At 51.7% G+C, this 26,814-nt stretch overlaps 1 protein-coding gene across 2 annotated transcripts; it reads left to right on the top strand.

Annotated features, from left to right (window-relative positions):
- On the top strand, positions 1–24,959 carry HIF3A (hypoxia inducible factor 3 subunit alpha). Of its 2 annotated transcripts, XM_081120057.1 has the most exons (15): positions 1–90; positions 5,435–5,625; positions 6,618–6,763; positions 8,460–8,544; positions 8,849–8,961; positions 9,449–9,657; positions 10,603–10,709; positions 10,886–11,033; positions 13,932–14,050; positions 15,014–15,204; positions 16,162–16,266; positions 17,206–17,474; positions 18,398–18,515; positions 20,010–20,091; positions 22,272–24,959. In XM_081120057.1, exons 1-15 carry the CDS (start codon positions 65–67, stop codon positions 22,367–22,369), a joined length of 2,007 nt encoding a protein of 668 aa, XP_080976183.1. In that variant the 5' UTR covers positions 1–64; the 3' UTR covers positions 22,370–24,959. The 2 variants fall into 2 exon arrangements, with proteins under 2 accessions (XP_080976183.1, XP_080976184.1); XM_081120058.1 differs by lacking the exons at positions 10,886–11,033; positions 13,932–14,050 and having other exon boundaries at positions 10–90; positions 22,272–24,957.
- Positions 24,960–26,814: the final 1,855 nt, after the last annotated feature.

Raw genomic sequence — 26,814 nt, 5'->3', positions numbered from 1 at the left:
GGCTCGCCAGGCCGGGGAGGGGGCTCGGGGCCTCCGAGGGCTCCCGAGCCGCGACGCGCGAGCCATGGCGCTGGGGTTGCAGCGCGCAAGGTACTGGGGTTCAGGGGCAGGAATGATGAAAATGGGGGGGTTCTCTTTCTAGGAACCCCTGACCCGGGCGGGGGATGCTTGGGTGCAAGTCAAGGACGCCCCGGGACGGGCGTTTGGAGGCACGTCTCTGCCGCACCCTCCACTTTAGAGAGGTGTCAGGGGTGCAGGGTTTCCCCAAGTCCCCGGCTGCCCCACCTCTCTTGCCAGGAGCGACTGCAGAGTCGCGATCCTCGATTTCTCGCTGCTCCGGATTCGCTTCCCCTCCTGGTTGGGCATGAAACTCGGGGTCCCCAAGGAATTGGGAGTGTTGCGTTTGAGCTGCCCCTGGGCTTCTCGGGAGGCGTTCTCCCTCCACATGTTGACGTTGCTGGCCGCTGGACCCCCAACGCTGAGGTTGTTCTTAGCCACCAGACCCCTGAGATCCTAAGAGCTGTGGGATACACCCAAGCCGAGTGTTCCCAGATATAGGGAGTCCCTTAGAACAGGGAGCCAGCTCCTGAGTCCAAGAGAAGAGAGATCCCCTTTCATCGGACCCTCTCTGGCACAGTCTCCCAAACTTGGGATCCCTAGAAATACTCAGAGGAAGTCACCTTTCCAAAGCTACCCACGACCCTCCCCAGGGGCCTTTCTGTATCCTTTTGAAAGGCAGGGAAGCCCCCTTCGTTACCAGGGGAACAGCCTCACCCACTTGCCAAAGTCTAGGACCTTATGTCTCTCTCCACTTCACCCAGTCCCTGTGACCATGGGCATGGGGGCACCAAGACTTTTGGGGGGAAGATCCCAAGGAGGGTGCTGTGTCTGATTTAGGAAGCCGTGATGGGTGCACCCTTGCTGCAGTGCCCAGCCAGTCATCCTGGGCAGAAGGAGGTTTCTGTGTTCAGCTCCCGGCAGGTGCAGATGTGTTGGGGCTTTGGGAGACTGTGCTCTGGGTCCGCTGCCAAGGGTTCTATCTGGCTATGTTTGCGCGGGGACCCCAGAAAGTGTCCCAGGCCCTTGGTTTCCCCTATCCAATCTGAGGCATCCAGGAAGCCTCACCCCCTCCCTCCTCCCTGGTTTCCCAGGTTTGACTGGATCCGTCCACACTCCCATGTTTTTCACCCCCCCCCCAATCTATTCCAGTCTCTGGCTCTGGGCCCACCAGGGAACTCCATTCCATCCCTTCTGGGCCGCCTGGGCCCAACCCCTCCCAGCGCCCCCTCCTGACTGGGTGGGGGCCCCTCCTGGCTTAGCAGGAGTGCTCTCCCCTCCCCACCCAAGGCCAACCCTTTCCTGTGGTGTCATCCCAGCGCCGCACACCACCCACTCAGAACTCGTACCCAGATCCGGGCCACGCTCCATCCCCTCCTGCACCCCTAGGATGGCACTTGGGGCAAAGAAGGCCTAGGCGATGGTGAGTGGGCCCCCTTCCTCTCTTCCAGCTTGGGCTTGCTGCCACCTCACCCTGATCAGGGGTGTTCTTGGGAAGTCCCTGATGGACACAATGCCCCCAAAGTCCTATCTTCTTCTGGAACTCAGGTCAGAGGGTTCCCAAAGAAGATAGGACTTGGTATGAACACCCAACTGGATGACCGTGTCCCTGAGAATGAGTGAGTTGGGGAGCAGGGAGACTCCTCTCGGCCCACACCCCAAATCCCTTCTCAAATCCAAACCCTGACTCTGGCCTCTCAGGCCACCTCTGGGCAGTGCCAAGAGGGTCCCTGCCCAGATGCAGCCTAAACCTCCCAAATCCTCTACACTTCTTGCAAGACCCCCCAGTACCCAGTTTGGTGTCAGAAGAGAGGCCTTGGAGCAGCCCTGAAAGTGGGCCAGGGTCCCCCCATTTTCTCTGGGCCTTTGCTCACAGGTGGCCAGCTAGCTCTTCAGGACAGGGAAGGAAGTGGGCTACCCCCTCTCCTGGTTGGGGGGGGGTACTGGGCTCTAGTCCCCGTTTTCAGGCCTCACCCTGGGGCCTCCAGGCCTTGGCCCCGCCCCCTGTTCTCTGCTGGAACAGAGGAAAGGTGGCAGGGTTCCAGCTGCACGTCCTGAGCTGGGCAGAGTGCCAGGAGGCTGGAGCAGGGCTGGGCACCGGGCCAGCTGGGGAGACTGTCCAGCTGGGGAAATCCAGAGGCAGCAGGGATGGGACAAGGGGAAGAGACTGAGGCCACTGGGCAAAGGAGGGGCAAGGCAGGGGTCCCTTGGGTGGGCACACCTGCCAAAGCATGGCATTTAAGAGCACAGGCCCCTAAGTCAGGGCTCAAATCCCAGTTCACCCGCTTCCTGGCTGTGTGGCCTTCTGCCAGTGACTGCCTCTCTGAGCCTGTTTCATATCCTGGAAAAATAGCGGCCATGCCTTCCCTCCCCCACCGACATCAAGTTGAAGAGCAGTGAGGGAACAGACCTTTGGGGGCAGGACACCCCATTGGTATGTAATAAACCATGTTCAACTCAGACAGGGCTCCAGGCGCAAATAGACAGACCTGGTTTTTAACTTGGCGCTGCTGTTAAAAGCCATGTGGCCTCAGGCAAGTTCCATCACCGCCTCTGCTTTCTTTTCAGGAAAACAGGGAAAATACTAGTAGCTACATTGTCAGACTAAGTGAGATGCCTTGAACATGGTTGGGTGTTGGTGGGTGACCTGGGATTTGCAGCTGGTCACCTAGGCCGGTGATGCCACCATAACAGGGAGATCACTCTGCCTGCTTCACAGGGTTGTTGAAAGGATTTCATGGGGTCCTTAGCTCCATGAGTGTTCACTACAGTGACGCTATCATTATTATTACTATAGCTATTATTTAGTTTTCTTCCCAAAGTGCTTGTATAAAAGTAGTGTAATTGCACATACACCTCACCACAGAATGAACACCAGAGCCCCCAGTTTCTCCAGTGCCCAACAGGCTCTTAACCCTTCCATCCCTGATGTGGGCAAAGGGGGGGGGGGGTAATAAATATATATATATATATAACCTTTATAGAGCACTCACCAATTGCCAGGTCCTCTTCTAAGCCTTTGATATATATTAACTCATTTAATCTTTAAAAGAACCCTGTGAGGCCCTGGCTGGTGTGGCTCAGTTGGTTGAGGAGTCCCATGCACCCAGGTAGCCAGTTCAGGGCACATGTGCGTGTTGCGGGCTCCATCCCCAGTAGGGGGCGTGGAGGAGGCAGCTATAGATGTTTCTCTCTCTCCCTCTCCCTATCTTTCTTAAATCAATAAAAACATAAATAGATAAATAAATAAATAAATAAATAAATAAATAAATAAATAAAGAAAGAAAGAAAGAAAGAAAGAAAGAAAGAACCCTGTGAGGTAGGTGTTTTTATTATGCTCAGGGAGGCTGTGCAACTTATCCAAAGTCACACAGCAGATTAGTAAAGGAGTCGAGGCTGGAACCCTGAACCAGAGGAACTAGCCCCCACTCTGTTTAATGGTAAAGGCCGGAGACCCAACTGTTTGTGAAGCCAGCGAGAGGCCCACACTTCCTGTCAGGGAACAAGTTGGGAACTGGAAGGAGGGTCTGCAGGAGCCACCAGCTGGTTCCTTCTATGGAGGGAGAAGCCTGCCACAGAGAAGATTACAGAGCCCAGCTGCCTGGGAGGTGGGGGCCCCACCCCTGTTCTTGTTCCCACTCCCTGTTCCCTCTGCCCAGGCCTCCAGCTCAGTGGGGCCCGCCCACCCCTACCCTCTGGGCAGGATGACAAACAGGGCTGGAACACAACCAGAACAGGACAGGACGGAATGTCCTCTGGGCAGAGCTGGACTGGAGGCCCCTGCTCCCTCCAACCCTCCAGCCAGGAGGGAAGGGATAGGGGCGATCTCTAGCTCCCTCCACCCTCCACCCAGCCCAGTCGAGGAGTCTTTTTTCCTCTGCAGCCTGACAGGACAGTCTCCTTCCCCTCCCCTGTTGTGTCTGTGGGTGGGGCTGCAGGTCTCCTGCTGGGGAGTGAGGTCAATGCCACCCCCAGAAGTGGCCTCTGGTTTCTAGAAAGGGACAGCTTCCCCTCTTAGAGTCCTGCTTCCCTGGGGTGGGTCACAAGGCAGGAATTAAAAGCATGAAGGCTTTGGAACCTCACTGCCTGAGTTCAAATCCCAGCTCAGCCAGTTACTGACTTTGTGACTTCTTGAGGGGAGGACTTCACCTCTCAGAGCCTCAGTTTCCCCACTGTGAAGTAGAGGTTTAAACTGCCTCCTGCCTAGAGCTCCCCTAGGATTGAATAAGTGCTCACAGACAGAGTACTTAGTAGAGTGCCAGGCACATAAATGCCTAGCAAATTATAGCTGCTTATTACTAATGGTTTTATCAATAGTATAAGTATAGATAAAATTATAGATGCTATGGGTAATATACTCTACGACTTAAAAGAAACCACAACTATAGAGTTTGGATTCAGACAGACCTGGAGTTTGACTTTTAAGACAGTGGAGTGTCGTCCCCCACACCAAAAGGTGGCGGGTTCGATCCCTGGCTGGGGCCCACGGGGAGGCAACTGATCCATGTGTCTCTCTTGCATCCATGTTTCTCTCTCTCTCTCCTTTCCTCTCTAAAAATCAATAAAAACATATCCTCGAGTGAGGATTTTTTTAAAAGTGCTAGAAACAGGGGGAAGCACTAAAACCTGGAGATAAACCCAGAGCCAGAGAAACAGAAAAAATAAGTGTTCGAACCCTGGCTTCACTGCCGACGGGCAACCGCTGCACGGCTCCATGGGGTTGTCTGAGCTCTAAGTGGGCTGATGTGACTCGCATAGGGACCGGCGTCGTAGTAAAAGCTGAATAAGTGGCATATAGTTCTGACAAAATGATACTCATCCCTCTGCCCCCAACCTGACCCACAGAACTCAGGCATTTGAAGCGCATGAAAAGCCGGGTGAGTGTTCAGCTGTTGGTTGGCTGGACGGGTTGGTTTGTTGTGTCACCCTGGTGGGGCCCCTGTTGGTGGCTCCTTGGACTTTGAGATCTGTGCTGGAAGATTCTGAGGACTCAGCGCAGCTAAGGAGGGGGAAGGTCAGGAGAGGGGACTCCGGGGGGGCTGTAGGGCAGGGGTCCGGGAGGCTGCAGGCGTCTTCTTCAGGCCCCTTCCTTCCCTGGCTCCGGGCCAGCTCGGCCCGGCCCCTCCCAGCAGGAGGCTCCCTGTCGCCCTGGCCAGGAAATAAACAGCAGGTAAGTCAGGGAGGGGACCAAGAGGGCAGACAAAACGCGAGGCTAGGAGCGGCTCCGGAGTATGACCCTTCCAGGCCCCGAGTGCTTCTAGAACCGGCGCCGGCCACACTGCGAGCCCGGGCCCCACATGGCCGCGCCCCGCGTGCTTGTCCCGTCCACCGCTCCCCCTTCCCGGGGGCCGCCCGTGAACGCTGCCCCTGCCCGCAGGTCGAGCACCGAGCTGCGCAAGGAGAAGTCCCGGGATGCGGCGCGCAGCCGGCGCAGCCAGGAGACCGAGGTGCTGTACCAGCTGGCGCACACGCTGCCCTTCGCGCGCGGGGTCAGCGCGCACCTCGACAAGGCGTCCATCATGCGCCTCACCATCAGCTACCTGCGCATGCACCGCCTCTGCGCCGCAGGTGAGCCCGCCCCTGGGCCCGCCCCCCGCGAGGGCCCGCCCTCGGAAACCTACACCCCAGGGAGGCCCCGCCCCCGGGAATCCGGGTCCCGACAAGGCCCCGCCCCTGCCGGCTTCCCCGCGGAGCCCCGGCGCCCCCGGAACCCCCTTCCCAGGTGAGGGCCCGCCCCTTGGAGCGCACCCCGGGGAACCTCTGGAGTAGGAGGCCGGCTCCCCCCTAAAGCGCCTCCACGCTTAGCATGTGGTCCCGCGGGAGAGCTTCTCGGCCAGGCCTCCTCCCCTCGTGATAAATATCACGGGGAGGCTTCTCTGCCCAATTTTTAATTACTTGAGAAAGTCCCCCTGCCCCTGCCCAGCTCCCTAGCTCTATTTCTTGTCCCCTTAAGTAGCCATCCCTTTGAATTCCCACGCAGAATCCCACCCTGCAGGAGGCTTACACACACACACCCCTTGGAATCCTAGGACCCTTGAAAAGATTGTATTATATGGAAAGTGGAGTCATCCTCTCTCTGGCTCTGCTCGTTAAACTTCCCAGTCTCAAAGAATTTTACTTCTCTGGGAGGCTCTGCCCCTTAGAATTCTGTCACCTGGGGCTCTGTTTCTTTAGAATTCTGCCCATCTGGAAGGTCCTGACCAAGAATTCGGAACCCCTGGGAGGCTTGGCCCCCTTAGAATGCTGACTGCCCCTAAGCCCTGGCCCCTTAGAATTTTGACCACTGCAGAATTTCATCTCCTTAGAATTCTGTCCTAAGAGTTCAAGTCCCTTGGGAGACCCCTTCCACCTTAGAATTCTGTGGCCCTGGGAGGCCCTGCTCCCTCAGAATTCCAATCCTTGGTGGCCCTGCCCTCTTCCGGGGATTCCAAGGCACTAGGATGTATCCCCCTCACCTGGGGTACCTATAATTTCCTCTGAGTGAGGGAAGGCCAAAGGGAGCCAGCCAGTGGGGCCATGGCTGACTAGAGATGCCCCACCCTCGCTGGCCTGGACACCAGGGGAGTGGAACCAGGTGGGAACAGGGGGCGAACAACTGGATGCCTGCTACCTGAAGGCCCTGGAGGGTTTCGTGATGGTGCTCACCGCCGAGGGAGACATGGCTTACCTGTCGGAGAATGTCAGCAAGCACCTGGGCCTTAGTCAGGTGAGAAGAGCTGCCTGCTTTGTGCCTGGTCTGTGCGGGTGATGCTGGGATACAGAGGTGACCAGGACCGCCTTAGCCCTGCCTTTACGGGGTTCACGGTACAGAGGGCCCCAGGCGTGTTGCCAGACAGGAAGACCCAGAGGGCTCAGGGCTGGGATGGGGCAGCCTAGGGGGCTGCGCAAGCCCGGGGAGGGTGGCCCAACCTGGGGGGGAATTGAAGGTTTCCAGGAGGAGAAGACATCTAAGCTGAAACCTGAAGGGCTTAGCCAGTCAAAAGGTATGGAGAATGGATGGGACCAGCAAAGACTAGGAATGTAGATAACTGCGGGAACAGAATATCCAAAGACCCAGAGGTGAGGTAAAACAGCATTTTGGGAAAATAAAGACATTTATCCTGGTTGGGTGCAGAGTACAATGGGAGAAGGTGAGAGAAAAAAAGCTAGAGAGGCCAGCAGGGGCTAGAGAATTAGGGCCAAATTAGAAGGTCTATCTCTAGGGCACTGGAAAGCCATGGAAGGATTTTAAGCAAAAGAGAGGTTGTGTTGGAGAGAGGAGATCAGATTTACATTTTGAAAGATCCCTCTAAGTGCTGCACAGAGATAGAATTAAAGGGAGTGAAAACTAGAGGCTGGGAGATCCTCAAGGAGATGGATGCAGGGCCTCAGGTGGCAGAAGAAGAGTTGGAGTAGGGAAGACAAATAAGAGACATGTAGAGAGTAGAACTAATTTCAGCTAATCCTTATAGCAAGCCCCATGAGAGAGTTACCATTATTTTTCCCAGTTCACATAAATGGGGTCCAAGTTGACCTCTGTTCCTTTTCCCTGCCTCGTTACTCCGCTCTGGGTACCAATTTGTCCTTCAGCTTGAGCTCTTGGACTCAGAGAGGTGAATGTCCCAAGGTCCCAAAGTTACAAAGTGGCAGAGTCAGGATTTGAATCCAGCAACAAGGGGTGCTGTCAGAGGAGGGAGATCTCACCCTTCCCCTGTTCACCATCACCACTGGACTGTGAGCTATGTGGGTCCCCTTTCATCTGTGCCCCTTCCTGCCAGTACCAGGCTCATTGCCTGAACTGAAAAAAGGAGTTGAGTCCTTGGCTTGTGGGCTTTGAATGGGGTATCACCTCAGGGCCTTTGCACTTGCTGTTCTGCTTCCCAGAACACTTTACTCCAGAGAGCCACACTTCCACCTCACTAGCTTTGTTCAACAATTTGTTTAAATGTCACCTCCTCAAAGAAACTGTCCCTGACCACTGCCTCTAAAATAGCATCCCTTCATTGCACCACCTTACCCTGCTTTAGTTTTCTTCATACATGTTACTATATTATTTTATAAATATGTGTTTTGTTTTGTTTTGTTTTGTTTACTGGCCACCTTCCCTCACTAACCAGTAAGCTCTGAGAGACAGGGGCTTTGTCTTGTGGTCACTGCTGTGCCCATACTATCTGGACAAGGGCCTGCTAACTAGTATGCTGGGGAAGGAAGGAAGGAAGGAAGGAAGGAAGGAAGGAAGGAAGGGAGGGAGGGAGGGAGGGAGGGAGGGAGGGAGGGAGGGAGGGAGGAAGGAAGGAAGAGACTGGTAACAACCAAGGCTCCTGAATTAGGGCTGGGTGATGAAGCTGGGATGGAGGAGATGGACCAGAGGCCTTGGTCAAATGCTTTCCCTCCAAGACACCCCCTGCTTCCCTCTCTCACAGCTTGAGCTCATTGGACACAGTATCTTTGATTTCATCCATCCCTGTGACCAAGAGGAGCTTCAGGATGCCCTGACCCCCTGGCAGAGTGAGTTCCCTGGATGCCCCTGTCCCCAAATTACCAAAACCGAGGCTTTGCCCTGCCCTCAGCATAGCCCACCTTCCTCTGGAATATTGGATTGAAAACAATGGGAAGAGAAGGCTGCGGCCCTGCCCGGGGGTGTCTGCAGGAGCATCCCCTGCCCCATGGGAGAGCCTCTCTGGGTCCAGGTCTCAATCCTGGGGATGAGGCTGGGGAGATGTTAGTAACCGGGATGCTGGAGGGAACTGGGCCCCATCCCAAGCTGCCCGGTGACCTGCTTCTCCCCCCGCCCACCCCTGGCCCTCCCCAGGCTTGTCCAAAAGAAAGCCGGAGGCCCCCACTGAGCGGTGCTTCTCCCTGCGTATGAAGAGCACTCTCACCAGCCGGGGGCGCACCCTCAACCTCAAGGCGGCCACCTGGAAGGTGGGCAGGGCCTGGCCTGGAGGGGGGCCTGAGCCTGAAAATTCTTGCTATGGGTTGGAGTCCAGAGGTCTCCTAGGCTGGGGATCCTGTGGGGCTTTCTCAGGGTGGGTCTGGTGGGTCCCTTGGGTACCTAGGAGGTTGGGTGTCTGTGGAGATGGGGGGCTGGGAGTCCTTGTATCCTTTCTTAGCCCAGATCTCTGTGGGCCTGTGGGGTCCCAGCCTCCTGGGCCTAGAGTCTCCCTGGGGTTGAAATCTGGGGTCCTCAAACCTCCCGGAGTCTTAAAATCTGGAGATCTCAGAACCTCCTTAGGTTGGGTCTCTGTGGGGTTGGGCTGGGGGTCCTCAGAGCTCTCTGAGCTGGGTCCCTGCAGTCCTCAGAGATTTCTTCATCTCAGCTCCCTGTGGGGCCCACGGAGACCGCCCTGGCAGCCCCATGGTTTCCCCAGGCCCGCCCCTCCTCCATCACGCCCTGCCCTTCCTCCATCAGGTGCTACACTGCTCTGGACACATGAGGGTCTACAAGCCCCCTGCACAGACTTCCCCAGCCGGAAGCCCCAACTTAGAGCCCCCCTTGCAGTGCCTGGTGCTCATCTGTGAAGCCATCCCCCACCCGGACAGCCTGGAGCCCCCTCTGGGCCGGGGCGCCTTCCTCAGCCGCCACAGCCTGGACATGAAGTTCACCTACTGTGACGAGAGGTGGGCAGGGGCCCCGCTCTTCCTTTCCTCCCAAGTTACTGAATTTTCTGTGGGGCTTTTTATCTTGGACTCTCTCTCTTCCCCTCTCTCTCCGTTTCTCTCTCTGTGTCCTGCGGGGTGATGACAGCCCGCTGTGAGCAGGTGTTCTGAGCACTCAGGGAGTTGCCTGGTACAAAGCACCACAGACATATGTATTTTTAAAAAAATCATTAACATCATTCTTACTTTTTATGTCTTCTCTCTTTCTGATCTTTCTTTTTGTGATTTCCTTTTGTCCCTGCTCTTCCCCCTCCTATTCCTTTCACGTTCTTCCCCCCCCATCTTTTCTTCGCTCTTCCCATTTCCACCCTCTCTCCCCCCCTTTGTATCAGTTCCCTGTGGCTGCTGTAACAGCACCATGAACACAGTGTCTCCAAACAACACACATCCCTTCTCTCGAGTTCTGAGATGAGGAGTCGGAACTGAGTCTCGTGGAGCTAAAATCAAGGGCTGCCTTCCTACTAGAGGCTCCGGGGGAGTCTGCCTCCTCGCCTTTTCCAGTTTCTGAAGACATTCTGTCCTCCTTGGCTCGTGGCCCCTTTCTCCATCCTCAAAGCAGACTCCCTCCACCTTCACATCTCCCGTTCTCAGGCCGATCTCCTGCCTCCCTCCTCTAAGGCCCCCTGTGGCCATGTCAGGTCCACCCAGATAGCCCGGGGTAATCTCCCCATCTCAAGACCCTTCGCTTCACACCTGCAAAGTCCCTTTTGCCGTGTCGCAGGTTCGGGAACTAGGTCGGGCAGCCTACCACACTCTTTTTCTGTTTCTTACTCTCTCCCTTTCTCTCCTTTACAACCCTGCCCCTGTCTGTCTTGCCGGCTTGGTCCCTGGGTCCCCCTGCCCCTTCCCTCCACCCACCCTCGCCTCCTCGGGTTGAGCTGACCAGGCTCCACTGTCCCCGCCCAGGATTGCCGATGTCGCCGGCTACAGCCCCGACGACCTGATTGGCTGTTCGGCCTATGAGTACATCCACGCGCTGGACTCGGACGCGGTTGGCCAGAGCATCCACACCCGTATGTGTCCCAGCTGCCTCCCCGGCCCGAGCCTGCCCACCAGCTAGCTCCCTGCTCCCAGACCCCCAAGGACCCCACCTTCCCTGGCCCCTTCACACCTAACCCCCTGCCCCCGGAGCCTTCTCTCCCCAGTTGCCCCTTCTGTGGTCCTGAGCCCTCGCCGTCCCCCTCCCCAGTGCTGAGCAAGGGACAGGCGGTGACGGGGCGGTATCGCTTCCTGGCGCGGAGTGGTGGCTACCTGTGGACCCAGACCCAGGCCACAGTGGTGTCAGGGGGCCGGGGCCCCCAGGCTGAGAGTATCGTCTGCGTCCACTTCCTGATCAGGTGAGCGGGAGGGGCTGCGGTGACTGTACCCGGGTCTGGTCAGCATGTGTGTGGACAGGTGTGTGTGTGTGTGTGTGTGTGCATGCACAAGTACAGATGTATATTGTGCACACATGGGTGAGAGTATGTACATATATCCATGTGGAACATCTGTGACTGAACACACATGTGTGCATACGAATGTCATCAGTATGTATGCTGTTCATTTACATTAGAAGGACTACGTATATTCAAATTAAAATAAGAAATCTAGCAGATTTATGGGGACTTGTTTTGATTTTTTAAAAAATTGAGGTGCCATTTACACTTAGAACATGCATTCTTTTTGGAAAATGGGTCTATGAGTTTTGACAAATGCATGGAATTGTGTAACCATTACCACAATCTTCACCCCCAAAAATTCATGGTAAACCCCACCCCTAAGCCCTGGCAACCACTGCCCTGTAATCTGACCCTACAATGTTGCCTTGCCGAATGTCGTGTGCGTGGAATTGTGCAGTAGCCTTTGGCGCCTGGCTTCCTGACTTAGCGTAACGTATTTACGGTTTCCGTTGTGGCTGTATGACTAGCCCCTTGCAAATGCTGAGTCGTATTCTGCAGCTTGGTTCCCAATGGACCCCAGTTTGTTTATCCGTTCACCAGTTGGAGGACACTGGCTGTTTCCTATTTTGGGTGATGACCAGAAAAGCTACTGTAAACGTCCTCACACAAGACTTTGGGAAGACTGTGTTTTCATTTCTCTTCGGTAAACACCTAGGAGTGAATGAATGGGCCGTGTGGTCAGTGTATATTTAACCTCCTAAGAAACCACCCAGCTCTTTTTCAGCAGTGTCTGAGGGTTCCGGCTTTATCCTTGACAGCAGATTGTACTGTTTCTTTTTGTCTTATTTAGTTTTATTTATTTACTTTTAAAATATGTTTTTATTGATTTGAGAGAGAGGAAGGGAGAGGGAGAGAGAAACATCGATTGGTTGCCTCCCAGACACACCCTGACCAGGGACTGATCCCGAAACCCAGGCCTGTGCCCTGACCAGGAATCTAACTGGCAAACTCTCGGTGCACGGGACGGCACCCAACCAACCGAGCCACCCTGGCCAGGGCTTGTTTGGTTTTAATTTTAGCCATTCTAATGGAAGTGTAATGTTAAACCATAGGCTCCCCACCACCCTCTGTAACAACATGGTGACAAAGACAACAAATTATCCCATAAGACAGAGTGACAGCTTTTCTTTGGCGATTACCTTCTAGGACATGGCACCAATTTCTAAAGCCAGGAATTTTCCCAGATCTTTTTGTCCAAGGAGAGATTCTATTAGAAAATAGAAATTGGTAACAGGAGTATTTGCACACGTCTTGATATTGCACAAAAGACCAAATCGATCACCTTTTGAATGTTCTCACTTCAACACCTTTTCGAATCAGAATCTTTGAATAACTTTTAGACAATGGAAGTGAGGGCGCCTGTCTCCGTCTCTTCCAGAAACTGCTTTTATTCATTGTGAAGATTTGCCTTTTTATGTCCAGTAATTCTTTGTACTCTAAGCAAGGAGTAGATTTCAGTTTTACTGGCAGAAAATGGGTGAGGAACGATAGGAGTTGCTTAGTAACAGTGAGTGGAGGAGCATATGGTCTTAATCATCCATAGTGCTGTGTACATATTGTGCAGTGTGGGGCTGTGGGGCTCTTGGTGTGTGTTCAGGTGCTTATACTTTGTAGAGTCTACTCCCCTCCCCTTGTACATATATTAACTCATTAAACCTCATGGCAACCTGAGGAGGAGGTACTATTATTATTCTTTCTTTACAAAGGAAAAAACTGAGGCCCAGAGAGGTTTAGCCACATGCTCAAGGTCACACAGCTCATAAGTGGCAGAGCTGGGATTTGCACCGGGGCCACACTGGCTGCAGAGCCCTTGCTCTTAACTAGAAAATGTCTGTGGAATGAATGAACTAGTGAACTCCACGCGCCAGCCGAGTGCAGGGAGCACGTGCACTTCTGTGTCCCGCATATTCACGGGTATACATGAGTGTTGCCGTCTGTGCCTTGTGCACCGAGTGTGTGTGCATGCGTACTGTGTATGCCTGTGTTTTTCAAAGGGGATCGGGTGGCTTTGGTCCAGCCTAAATTGGGAAGTTTCCAGCCCAAAGGGGGTTTGGTAAGGGTGGGAAAGGATCATAGCATCTCTAAGAGCTGGCAGGAGGACCACCCACATTCTGTCCTGGAGGGTGTTATGCAAATGAGATGCAAATGAGGGCCTGGTCCTCAGTCCCAGACCAATTCTCCAAAAGCCAGTTGGCTCAGGAACGTTTGGGTTGTCTCTATAGCCAGAGACTTCGGGAGGGGAGGCGGGGGACGCAGGAAGGATGTATTTATAGACCCATTCCCTTGAATGTCTATGAATAGAATCTTCATAAATAAAATGTTATTCGTTAAAACATATCCCTATGAGTTCATATTTGGTAACATAGGAATGTTAAATATATATTCTTTATTAATACATTTTTATGAATATTTATGAGTATCTATAAAGAGAATATTTTGTTTTCACACCTTTTACTCTCCCCACTCTGCCCCTCAGCTCCCCACCCCTCAGCCTCCCCTCTCCACCCAAGCTGTGCTAAACGCCAACTCTTTTTTCTGTCTTTCCTTCCACAGAGGGAGCTTGGGAAGACACACTTAACTTTCTTTTAAATGCTATTCTAATCAAAAGCATTCAAGAAAAATTAAATCCTTAAAAGAAACAAGTAAACGTGGCAAATTATTTTCTGCACGGTGTCCTGCTGGCCCTGGATGGGATTGCCTCCTAGGACAGGACATCATCTGAGGGGGCTGCCTGGGCCAGGGCCAGGGCCAAGGACCCTTCCTGACTCCCACTCCTCTTTCTGCCCTGTACCCCAGCCGGGTGGAAGAGACTGGAGTGGTGCTGTCCCTGGAGCAAACGGAGCGACACTCTCGCAGACCCGTTCAGCGGGCCACCCCCTCTCAGAAGGACACCCCTAATCCTGGGGACAGACTTGGTATGGGGCAGGGCTGGGGTTGGGAGGGGTTGTGTCCCCAGGATGCTTAAAGGAAAGCCCAGTGCCCTAACATGGCTCACCCTCCATGACCTGCCTCCTGCCTCCTTCCTTTTCTGAATCACTCTGAGCCACACCAGCTTCCTTGGTGCTCTTGGAACGTGCCACCTTCATGCCTCAGGGCCTTTGCACATGCAATTTCCTCTGCCCAGAAAGCTCTCCTCTCTTCTGTGCTCCCTCTTTTCCTGTGTCTCTGGGATGATTGCTTTAGTCTTGCTCTCTGCTCTGAATCCTTCTGTGGCTCCCCATTGCCCCACCCTTCAGTTTGCTCCCTCCTCCTGCCTCACTGCTCTTTGGCTTCCAGTAATCTTGACCCTCCCAGATCCAGTTCCTTTCTGCCTCTTACTTCTCCCCACCCCATGTTCCCCAGTCCTGGACAAGCTTCCCTCACTGCTCTTCAAAGCCTCACCTTCTCCGAGCTGTTGCTGGCTATGTTCCTGGGTATGGTGTGGGGTTAACAGTATCCTTTCCTTTTCTGGTTCAGAACCGGCTTGGGCCATGTCTTGACCTGCAGGGACTTTAGAACCTCTTTGAGGGCCATGGGCCAGTCTTTTCCCCCCAGAGCCAAATGGCTGGATGCTGTTCTGTGCTGCTGGACAATAGGGTCAGTCATGTGCCCTGGTCCAGCCATGTCGATTTTAAATATTAAAATATTTCCCCACCACTGGGCAACTGCTACTGTCTCAATCCTACTATGTGCTCCCCTCCCCATGTTGTCCTCTCCCATAGGACCCTCCAGGATGGCACCTGGCACAGCTGGGGTTCTCCAGGTTCTCCCCAACACTGTGAATGGTGCCCACCCTGACTGGCTATGGAAGATGCCCACCCTGGGATTGGCATGCAGGGCTCTGCCCCTCAGCCCTGGGTGACCATCCTGTGTCCTCCCCATCTCCATGTGTCCTGCAGATGTCTCTGTTCCCAGGATCCTGGCCTTCCTACACCCCCCTGCCCTGAGCGAGGCCACCCTGGCCGCTGACCCCCGCCGTTTCTGTAGTCCTGACCTCCGTCGCCTCCTGGCACCTATCCTAGATGGGACTTCAGTAGCTGCCACCCCCAGCGCACCCCCAGCCACAAGGCACCCCCAGAGCCCCCTTCCGGTAAGCAGTCCCTCACACTGGAGCCCTCAGGATCCAGGCTGCTTCGCCCTTTGGCTTGACTCTTGCTGTTCTCTGGGCCTCAGTTACTCCATCTATGTAGTGGAAAGGTTGGGATGAGTCGGGGCCTAGAGTTCCTTTAAGACTTAGATTCCAGATTGTTCAACTGTTATCTGGACCAAAACCTGGGGTGTTTGAGATTGGCATGGGTGACCCCCTCCTGGCTTGTGACCAAGCACCCAGACTCTGAACTCTGACCTTAAAGAGTCAAGAACATCTAATGCCTTAAATTACACAAACCTGCATTCATATCCTGACTCTGCCACTTACTAGCTGTGTTATCCTGGACAAGTGTGGCCTCAGTTTCTTCACCTATAAAGTTAGGATAATAGCAAATAGCCACCTCATTGGTTATTGTGAAGGTTCAATGAGATTGTTCACAAGAAGACCTTAGTAGGAGCCTGACACATAGTGGGTGCTCAATAGACTGTAGCGGTTACTATTTTTACATAAGAGTCCAGATAGTCTGACCTTTGACTCAAGGGTCCATATTATCTGCTATTGACTTTCCTCATCCAGACCCTATGCCCCCCTCCAATATCTTCTCTCCACCAGAGAACTAGGCTGTGACCTTTGACCTCACCCTTTACTCCTGGGATATCTGGACTCTGCATGGTTTTTCCCCAGACTCCAAGACCTTTAACCCCAGAGGGCCTGAATGTCTTGGCCTCGAGCTCTGGTCTTTCAAACCTTTGATGTTTTTTCCTATCGCTCTATACCCTGGCACTCTTTGAACACAAGTTCAGAACTCATTTGCATTTGCTATTTGACCCCATTGGTGTCCAGCTGTTTGACATTTGACCCTCGCCTCTACTCCTGAGCTCAAATGTCTAGACTGTCTTACTGTTGACATCTCCCAGGTTCAAGATTTCCTTAAGCCTCTACTCTGTCTCCTCACAGGCTGATCTCCCAGATGAGCTACTTGTGAACATGGAGAATGCACACAAAGTCTTGGCTTCTGGGAAAGACCTTGAAGCAGTGGAGACAGATCTAGATATAGCTCAGGTAACTGCTGCATGGGGGCTACATATCTGGGCTTTAGTGAAACGTAGGGGGATGGTTAAAGGAATGAGTGAATGGACAGATAGACGGACCATTGTATTCATTACATGGATGGATAGATGGGTGGGTGACATTTAGATAGATATTTGGATGGATGGAAGGATGGATGGGATGTTCAGATGGGTAGTTGAATAGATAGACCATTGGTCCATTGGATGGGTCATATAAGAATGGATAATGTTTGAATTATTGATTGAGTGTATAGATAAATGACAGTGGCATGATGTGTTAATTACCTATTGCTGTATAACAAATTATCCAAATACTCAGCACCATTACAGCATCAGCTTGAATTCCAGAATCTGCTCACCTAAATCAGGTCTGGGTGCAGTGAAGCTCTTCAAGTACAGTCCATCTCAATCAGTTGGCTTGTGTACTGAAGAAACAAATTATCTGCCACCCACATACCCAACATACAGCATGGGAGAGGCATAGAATAACTGCTATATGTACTCCTATTCAAAAAAGGTGAAAAGAGGATACACGTGTGTCACTGGTCCACAGCAGTTTTGAAATCCAGTTGAGAAAATACTGGAAGTTCCTTGATCAGAACTCATTTCTACTACTTCCCAGGAGTTTTTCTCCATGGTTCTTGGCTCTGTCCTTTGGGCCCTTGGTTCCTCACTCTCGCCATCTTTCCTTTTTCATAAAATGCAACATGTGTTCGCAGCTAAGTGATTTTCACAACTGGCTTCCTGCTTATAGATCTTTGGTGAACAGCAAAGACACACTATCACTCAGGAAATTCCATTGGTTTAGGTGGTACCTCCCAGGAGCCAGGTCAAAGGCCAAACTTCTTTTGGGGTAGGGTTAATTCTTCAGTACACAGAGAGATTGAAAATTCTCAAGACTTTCACGTTAATTCCCTCCTGCCCTCTGCAGGATGTCGATGCCCTGGATTTGGAGATGCTGGCCCCCTACATCTCTATGGATGATGACTTCCAGCTGAACTCCAGCGAGCACCTACCCAGGGCCTACCACAGACCTCTGGGGGCTGTCCCCAGGCCCCGCGCTCGGAGCTTCCATGGCCTGTCCCCCCCAACTCCTGAGCCCTCCCTTATGCCCCGCTGGGGTAGTGACCCCCGGCTGAGCAGCTCCAGCCCTTCCAGAAGGGACACCTCAGCCCCATCCATGGCTGGGGCTCGGAAGAGGTGAGCCACAGTAAGGGAAGGGTATCAAGGGAGTGTGGAGAGGGTCCCTCACCCCCTGTCTTGCTCTTGCCTCCCATTCCAGCCTCATTCTCACCATCCCTCTCACACTGACTGCTGTTGTAGCTGTACCCTCAGTGTCCCCCACATGGCATGTTTGTTCCAACCTCTATGTCTGTGCCTAAGCCATGCCTCCTTCTGGAGTGCCCTTCACTGTTCTCACTGTTTAATCAAATCCCACCAACCAGGGCCCTCTGCTTTGGAACTATTTATATCTGGCCTAGCGACAGTTTTGGTCATAGTTAAGAGGACATTGCCATAATATCAGAGAAACTGTCTAGAGCTAAGTTTCCTAATACCTTTGAGAATCTGTTGAAAGCTATGGATCCTTTCCCAAGAAAACTTACACACACATAGAAACACACATTTTGCATGTATTTTCAGATGGCCCGTGTCCCTCTTCCAAAGATGTTAGATTCCTAATACTTAAGTTTTTGCTCTCCAACTTGTGGGCACGTGCCTATTCAGAGTGATCTCTTTACTGTCCGTGTGAGGCTTTTATGCAGACATCTCTGTATTCTCCAAGGCTCCCAGCTTGGTGCTGGGTATAGAGTGGGTGCCCAGTAAAGACTTGTTAAATGAGAGAGGGAGGAAACTAATGAATATAGTAGGTGGAGGGGTGGACAGATGATAGATGGATGGCAGGTGGGTGGAGGTTGTATGGGCGGGTGGGTGATGGATCATTGGATAGATGAAGGGAAGACAGATTGTTGGGTGGATGGATGGATGGATGGATGGACTGGTGGATAGATGAGTAGGTACCTAGATGCTTGGGGGAGTGAATGACTGCTCATCAGCTACTCACACTGGTGCCCCCACCTGCCCACATTTGCTGTGTTCTGAGGTTCTTGTCTGTTTTCCTCCAGGACCCTGGCCCAGAGATCTGAGGATGAGTCTGAGAGGGTGGAGCTACTGGGGATGAGACCCCCCAAACGGCCCCCTAGCCCAAGACCCGCAAGCTTCCTACTGCCTCCTCTCAGCCTGGTACGTGTGGAGACTTGTGGGGTTCTCTGACCCTCAGAACCCAGCAGACTTAAGCTCACTGTTTAATGGATGGGAAAACCAGAGGGGACAGGGGATGGCTGACGGTCAGATGGAAGGTCAGTAATCCAGCCGAAGCTAGGACCTTGATATTCTAGCTCAGGTAAAAGGTGTGAAAGGGCTTTGGGAATGTATGTAAGTTGGTGGGAAGTCAAAGAAGAAATTTAAGCTGGGGAAGGGGAGAAATGACAAGGGTTAGGATCTGCTCCCGTGGGCCCCCTTCCAAACCTAGAACAGGTCTTGGCCTTGGATAATTAGTGTAGTGTTAAGAGTACAGATACTAGAGTCAGATTGACTTGGGTTCAAGTCCAAGGTCGGCCACCTAGTAACTGTGACTTTGGGCAGGTGATGTCACCACTCTGAGCCTCAGTTTCTTCATCTGGAAAGTGGGATAGTTATGTCTCACGTGACTGCCATGAGAAGCAAATGAAATCAGGCCCTTTGCTGATCCTCAGCGGGCTGTAGATAAATGAGGTATAAAAACAGACCAAACTAGAGCAGCATCCCTTCCCCCACAGCCTCCCGGCCCCTAGTCTTGCCCCAGTTGTCAATTCTGCACAATAGCAGCCAGAACACCCTTTCTAAAAGCCAGCCTAGACTGTGCGACTTCCACAGGCCTCCCTCCAGGACCTTCCGTAGTTCCTTATTGCCCATAGAGGAGCTCTCTGGCTCCTCACCCAACATATTTGAACATGAGGAGTGTGATTGATAATATCAATAGCTTACATTTATGAGGGCCTACCATGTGCCAGACACTGACTGCGCTAATTCCCTGCATGATTAAATTATTCAATCCCCAGGACCATTCTTGAAATATCACCATCATCATCCACGCTTACACAGGAGAGTTTAGGTAACTGTATCAGAGTCTGGGCCGGAAACAGCACTCTCAGAGGGGGTATTGAGGAAAATTTAATAACAGGACTGTTGGAAAAGGTGTGTGCAGCATGTAAGGGATTAGCAAGGGCTGGTGCAATGCCCCGGGGGCCTGCAATGTGGGGAGCAGACACCAGCGCTAGCCTGAAGGCACAGGGCAGGGCATGGTCACTGGATTTTGGAGAAAGGAGGGTCTACCTCGTAAGAGCTAAAACCTTCCGTGGAGGGACACAGCCAACCTATGATGACCCAGAGGCTGGAAGATCTAACACCTCTCCTCTCCCTCCTCGCACCTGCTGTCATCTCCCATCACATGAGCCCAACAGGAGCACTCGGCAAGGTTGCGCATTAAAGGAGTCCACACACAGAGCCTGCTGGGGCGCGGAAAGGGAGAATGTGGCTCTGGAGGGACATGCGGAGGATGTCTGGGACAGTGTCTTAGCCAAAGTCACACAGCTGATAAGCAGCCACCGAAACCCCCAGTACCCCTAACCACTGCACCATCCTGCCTCCTTGGATATTGATCATGATGATGATGATGATTTTGTCTCTGCCCTGCAGAGTTTCCTTCTGACAGGAGGACCAGCCCCAGTGAGGCAGCAGGATCCCAGCACCCACCTCCTGGAACTGAATGAGCCCCTGGGTGAGTGGCAGTCTAGGTATGAAGAGGCCCTGGGCCCGCTCTCCCCTGGGAGGTGCCCGATGGTTGAGAAAGGGGTGGGCAGAAGGTGGTGGGCAGCTGTCAGTGCCCAGAGGTGACCTTGGTGGAAATGTACAGCCCCTCCCTCCTCTCAGGGGCACTGTGGGGGGCAGGGGGAGGCCCTGAGGGAGACATGGAAGCTGGGCCCAGCCCCAAGCCTAGATCTGATTAAGCTTTGGGGCTGAGTCACACCTTGGTCATTACCAGCTGTGTGACTTTGGGAAATAGTTTTTGCTTCTGAGTCCCCCTACCCGACCCCCCACCCCGTCAATTAGGACCTATTGTAATCAGACTTACCTTAAGGAGGTGTTTGAGGCCCTGTGAAGAACTTGCTCAGGAAGAGCTTAGCACGAGACCTGTTTTATAGTAAACGCTGTAGAAGCACCTGTCTTGGTGCCATGCGGGATCCACGGCTCCTTGCAGAGTGTGAGACAAGCTGCTCTCTTGTCTCTGTTACTATCATCTTCCGGCACAGCTGCCAATAGCTGTAGCTCCACTTGAAACCTCCAGGCATCAGCCAGAGGGGTCTTTTCAAAGCACGAATCTGACCCTGGCCTGCCTCTGCTCAAAATCCTTCCGTGGCTCCCTGGTGCCCTTCAGAGAGAGATCAAGCTCTTCCTTGGACTCAAGCCTCTGGGGTCTGACTGCTACCTCAGCTCAGACCACACTGTGCTTCACATCCTCTGTTTCAGCCACAGTCAGTCTTCTGAGTCATTCTGGCCTTTATACAATTAACAAATATATATGTAGAACACTCGGTAAATGGCAGACACTGTCCTAGGAGCTGGAGACACAACTGTGAACTAACACAGAAATCCCTGCCCTTGCAGAGCTGACATTCTAGTGAGGGAGACTGTCGAGGACACAGAAACAAATACAGTAAGGAGTGCAGGCGACAGAGTGCTACTGGAGGAAATAATGCATACAAAGGGGGAGGGGTGCTGGGGTGGGGGATTCCTAGTTTAAGTATGATTAGGCATGGTCTCACTGAGAAGGGGGCATTTGGGCCATGACAGTTTCTGGGGGAAGAGCACTCCAGGTGGAGGAAACAGTGACTACAGTCCTGGGGGTGGGGGTGTCTGTCTTGTTTGGGGGAAAATAAGGCCAGTGTGCTGGAGCAGAGGGGGGGGGAGAGAGGTGTAGGGCAGATTACAGAGGGCCTCTGTACGGCATTGCAGTGGCTTTGAAATCATCTTGCTTGAGGAGGCTGCCTCAGGGCCTTTGCATATGCTGGTCCATGTACCTGCAGTACTTTCCCATTTATTCTTTGCCTAATGACTGCATCCTTTAGATCTCTGATCCAATATTATTCCTTCCATGAAGCCCTCCCTAACTTCCTAAGCTCTGAGCTCATAGTACTCGTCACAGAGCATATTTACATAGGTGTTTGCATAGTTATTTGATAAATGTCTGTCTTCTCTCTGTGGGCATGAGCCCTGTGAAGGCAGGGGCCAGGCCTGTCTTGGTCACAGCTGTACTCTGCTTTGGGGGGTGGGGAGGAGGCTGGCCAGTGGCTGGGCACAGTGCAGATCCTCAGTATATGTTTGTAAAGGAAGAGCTAACATTTATCTAACTCTCACTTTGCCAAGCTTTGTGCTAAATTTATGTTCATGACCTAATTGACTCCCCTAACTGGAATGCCAGCTCCACAAGGTCATGGAATTTCATCTGTCCTGTTCACTGCTGTGTCCCCAGTGCCTGGCACACAGTAGGTGCTCTATAAATGAAGTAGATGTAAGTATGTTTGTTTTCCAGGTAGCAACAGCACTAGTTCAAAGCACTTTACATGGATTCATTCATTTACTCCTCACAACAGTCCTGGGAGAGAGGCACTGTTATTAGCCCATTTTACAGATGAGGTAACTGAGATACAGAAAGGTGAAGTCACTTGCCCCAGGTCACACAGCAAATAAAAGCAGAGCCTGCATTCAAACTCAGGTAGTCTGGCTCCAGGCTTCTTACCTACTGCCCTAAACATCTGGACACCTGGGTTCAGAGAGCAGAACATGTCGCTGCTGTTTGAATCCAGGTGTGCCTGCCCATCACCCACTTTTAACCATCAAGAAGGGCAGGCAGGTTGGGTGATAATTCCCCACTGGTTTACCTTCTGTTCTTCCCCACAGGCCTGGGCCCTTCACTGCTCTGTGTCTACCCACATGAGGATGCCACCCAACCCAAGAGCCACTTCCAGCCAGCGACAAGTTTGACCCAGGCCCACTGAGCCGGCCCCTCTTCCCATCTCTCTCCTTCCCAGAAAGGACCTCAACCATACTGCAAGCTGGCAGCCAATGCACAGTGGCCCCTGCCCACCTCGGGCCTACCTCAGTCGTCACCCCTCTGCCCCTCCCCCATCTGGGGGCTCTTTGGGGTGGTCTCAGCTCAGTGACCTCTGGGAGGGGGTCCCTGGCCCCCTCCTCCTCCTTCTCTCAGGACTTTTCTTGGGGTTCTTGATACTGGTTACCTCATCTCTTCCTCCAACTCTCTTGGTTTTATCTTGGGTAATTAGTGATGGGGAGGTTGGGGTTCAGATCTGTGTTTCTAGGCTCTGGGGTGTATTGATAACCATAATCATATTTCTTCCCATTTATCTTTTATTCTTATTTTTATTTTTGTTGTGTTCATGATATGTTTTTAATTGCTATGAATTGCCTGGAGTCCATAAGAATGTGGGACTCCAATCTTTACCCCACCCCCACTCAAGTGTCAGTGGGGAGGGGAGCCTCTGAGCCAGACCTCCCCGCTACCCAGTGACTTCTGATTGAGCCCTTAGCCTCCCAAGCAGCGCCCAGTTCTGGCTACCTACCTACCCCTTCCACTCTGGATTTCTGCTGCCCCAGCCTTGCCTGGACACTGACTGCATTTGTGGATCTCCTATTCCAGGTGTAGCCTCCAACTTCCTCTGCTTCCAGACAATACAATCTCCAACTATCTCAGTTCTAGATCACAGAACTTCAGGCCACCTTCCTGGTTCTGGACTGCACAACTCCCCACCTTCTCCATTTCTAGACTGCACAACATCCAACCTGGTCTGGTGTAAACATAGCATTCTCCAAACCCCTCTCATTCTAGATCTCACCATCTTCAGCTCTTTCTCATTGGGGACCTCACAACCTTCAACTCTATTTTTATACTCCATGGTCTCCAAAGTTGTCTGGTTCTAAACCTCACAACCTCCAACTTCCTATGGCTCTAGAGCCTCTGAGCATCAGAATCTTCTGGTTCTAGAACTCACTCTCTGTCTTTCTCTAGTTCTAGACCTCTCCTTGTGAACTCCTTTGTTCTAGATGTCACACTCTCCAATTCCTGCTGTTTCCAGATCTTACAACTTATTTTTTTCTCTGATTCTGGACCTCACAACCCCAAGCTTTCTACTGGCTTTAGTCTTCCCAATCTGTAACACATTTGGTTCCAAATCCAGACTTCCTAATTTCTAAATCTTACAATTCCCAGCTCATTCCTTTCAACTTTTTACATTCAAGATTTGCTTTTCCCATCAAAAAGAAGTAAAATGAATTTTATGTCTTGATCTTATAACCAGTACCTCCAGAATCAGACACCATGCTCCAGGTTTTTTTTATTCTAGGCCTCATGACTTCTATCATTCACTGGTTCTAAACCACACAACCTCTAGACTTTGCAACTTCCAGGGCCCTCTCCTCCTAAATCTGATTATCTCCCTTTTCTCTGGTTCTAGAACTTGGCCTCAAATTTATCTGATTCCAGACTTCATACCATAAATTCTCTTGGTCCTAGACACAGTCACTAATTTCCCCTCCAAATTACCCTGGGTTTAGAACCCATCCTTCAAACATCTTATTATAGACCTTGCCTTATAAATTTCTCTGGCTCTAGACCTTACAATTCCCTGTTCTTGATTATAGATCTTATGACTCCAAAATCCCTCTAGAACTCGGTCTTCATTTTTTTTCTATTTCTGGTTCTCACTCTATAAATACCTCTGGTTCTAGATCTCACAGCTGCCAACTGCCTCTGATTTCAGATCCAAATTCTTCTGGTTCTAGAACTTAGCCTCCAAATGCTTCTGATTCTAGAATCTGAACCTCACCCTATAGATTCCTCTGGTTCTGAATCTTACAACTCCTGACTCCCTGATTCCAGACTCCAACTTCCTAACTTTATTCTGACCTTCCCACTCCACTCAACTTGCCCCAATTCCTACTTTCTTTCTTAAGTCTTCCCACTCAAGATCCCTATCTACCAAGCTTCTCTGCTCATGGACTTCATGCTCAATCTCCATTCTCAATCTCATATCCTTGAAATTTCTCTGTCCTAGGACCCCTTCCACTCCCCACCTCAGCCCTATAGATATGCACTTAGCTTTACTTTACCCCAGGTATCTGGGGAACCTGGGGCTCCCTCACCCCTTTGGGGGTTCACAATCCAAGAGACTTCCCCAGCCGCACAGGTACACGCACAGCTCTATCCACATATCACAAGGTGGGGAGAGAGGCTAAGACTCCTCAGTTCTCTGCCACCACCCATGTGTCCCAAGCTCCCTTTCTACAATGGTGTTATCTTGGTCTTCCACAGGAAAAGGCCTTCCTCTCTCAGCCCAATTCACCTCCTTTCTGAAGGGCACTTTTCACTGTGTTTTCAGGGAATTGCCTGTCCAGATTGGTGCTACAGGGGGAAAAGGGTCTCACTCCTCCTTCCCTCAGGGGTTGACCTGGGCTCTCAATAAAGAAAATTGTGCTAGGGTGGGGGATGGGAAGGGACTGGACCAGCCATGCTGGCTCTGAAACCCACTAATCTCTATACCACCATAAAGACCTCGCCTTGGTAGGCACCAGAACTTTGTGTGTTGACTCATCTGTGGGGTTGCTTCAGGGAGTGTGGGTGCACTGGGTGACAGGTTTCCATGTCACTTTGTGATTCTATGTGTATGTATGTGACTCCATGTTCCTATGTAGGTCTCTGTAACACGTGTGTCTGGTAGTGTCATTCTGTGTATATGTGTGTCTTTGTGACATAACTCTATGAACCTGGGGTGGGGGTTTTAATTCCTTCTACATGTGTATGTTAGTATCTGAGTGAAATGCTTCTGCCTAATGTGTGTTTCTAGTTAGTTTGGGTTTGTGTTCCTGAGTGTGTGAGGTATTGTGGTGTGTTTGGTTTTTGTTTATTGTTTGGTTCTTGTGTGTGTCTGTGTGGTGTTGAGATTCTGTAGACATGCATAGAACTTTGACACTATAATTCTATGCACTGATGTAACATTCTCTGTACTTGAGAGAGAGGGAGAGAGATAGAGAGGGAGAACATCTACAGATTCATGTGCTGATGGCTGTGCCTCTTCTGTCATATCTCTGTGTATCACCCTCATAACTGCTCTCCTGTGTTCCACAAAGAAATCTTTTTAAAGGACAAAAACCACTTTCAAGGCTTGGCATTTGCTGCACCCTCTGCCTTAAATGTCTTTCTCTCTTTTTCCCTCTCTTCACTTGTTTAGCTCCTACTCATATTTCAGATGTAGGTTCAGACATTTCCTCCAGAGAGTCTTTCCTGCTTGCCCCAGCTGAGTGAGATCTTCCCACAGCCTCCTGAGAGTCCTCCCATCCCCATCACAGCTCTAGCTACTCTGTCTCAAAAAGTAGACTGTGTCAGGCCCTCTGCCAAACATTTTACTCATGTGACCTTATCAAACTTTCCTCTAATCCTATCTATATAATAGGCATGATTATTATCTCCATTTCACAGAGGATAAAGCTGAGGTTCAAAGATGGTGATAACTTGCCCAAGGTCATAACACAGGAAAGGGCTGAGCTGGACTTGAATCCAGAATTCAAATCCATCAAGCAGCCTTCCCACACACACACCAAAATAATCTCAAAAATCTACCCCACAAGGTGGGCTCTGGAGCACACAGAGACAGTAGAGTAGGAATTAAGAGCCCAGGGCCCGGCCGGGTGTGGCTCAGCGGTTGAGCATCGACCTAGGATCCAGGAGATCACTGTTCAATTCCCAGTCAGGGCACATGGGGGGTTTCGGGCTGGATCCCCAGTTGGGGGCATGCAGGAAGCAGCTGATCAATGACAGCTCATCATTGATGTTTCTATCTCTCTCTCCCTCTCCCTTCCTCTCTCTGAAATCAATAAAGATATGTTTAAAAAAAAAAAAAAAAAAAGCCCAGGAATTAGGTGGGACAGGCTCAAGTCCTGGATCTGCCACTTTCTTGTATAACCTTGGGCAAGGACATTGACCTCTGCAAATCTGTGTCCTCATTTGTAAAATGGAGATGATACTAGTATCTTCTAGGGTGACTGTTGGCTGTGGTTGGTGGGGAGAGTGTGTGTCAGACTCTCACAAGATTTGAAGGTGGGGTGGCTTGTGCTTTCAGGAGGGAGCCAGAGCAGAACCCTAAAGAATTTAACGCCACAGTTCCACATGAGTAGCGGTTGAAGACTTGGAAAGCATGGTCTGGAAGTGTGTACCGTGTCTGGGGATGGTATCTGGACATGTTGGGTGAAGCTAGACTATTCAGGGTCTCTTAGGTCGCCAGAAAGTCCTTGGATTTTTCTCCTAAAGGCATGAGGAGCTATGGAAGGCTGCGGAGTGGGAGGATGAGGAATAAAGGGGTTGGTGCCTTGTTCAGGGCAAGGGGATCCAGGGGGCCTTCAGTTAATAAGTTAGAAACACTGACCCTGAAGG

Source organism: Miniopterus schreibersii (assembly GCF_964146895.1).
Source record: "Miniopterus schreibersii genome assembly, chromosome: 18".
NCBI lineage: Eukaryota > Metazoa > Chordata > Mammalia > Chiroptera > Miniopteridae > Miniopterus > Miniopterus schreibersii.
The sequence above is the reverse complement of the archived record's forward strand: the minus strand, read 5'-3'. Positions and strand labels throughout refer to the sequence as shown.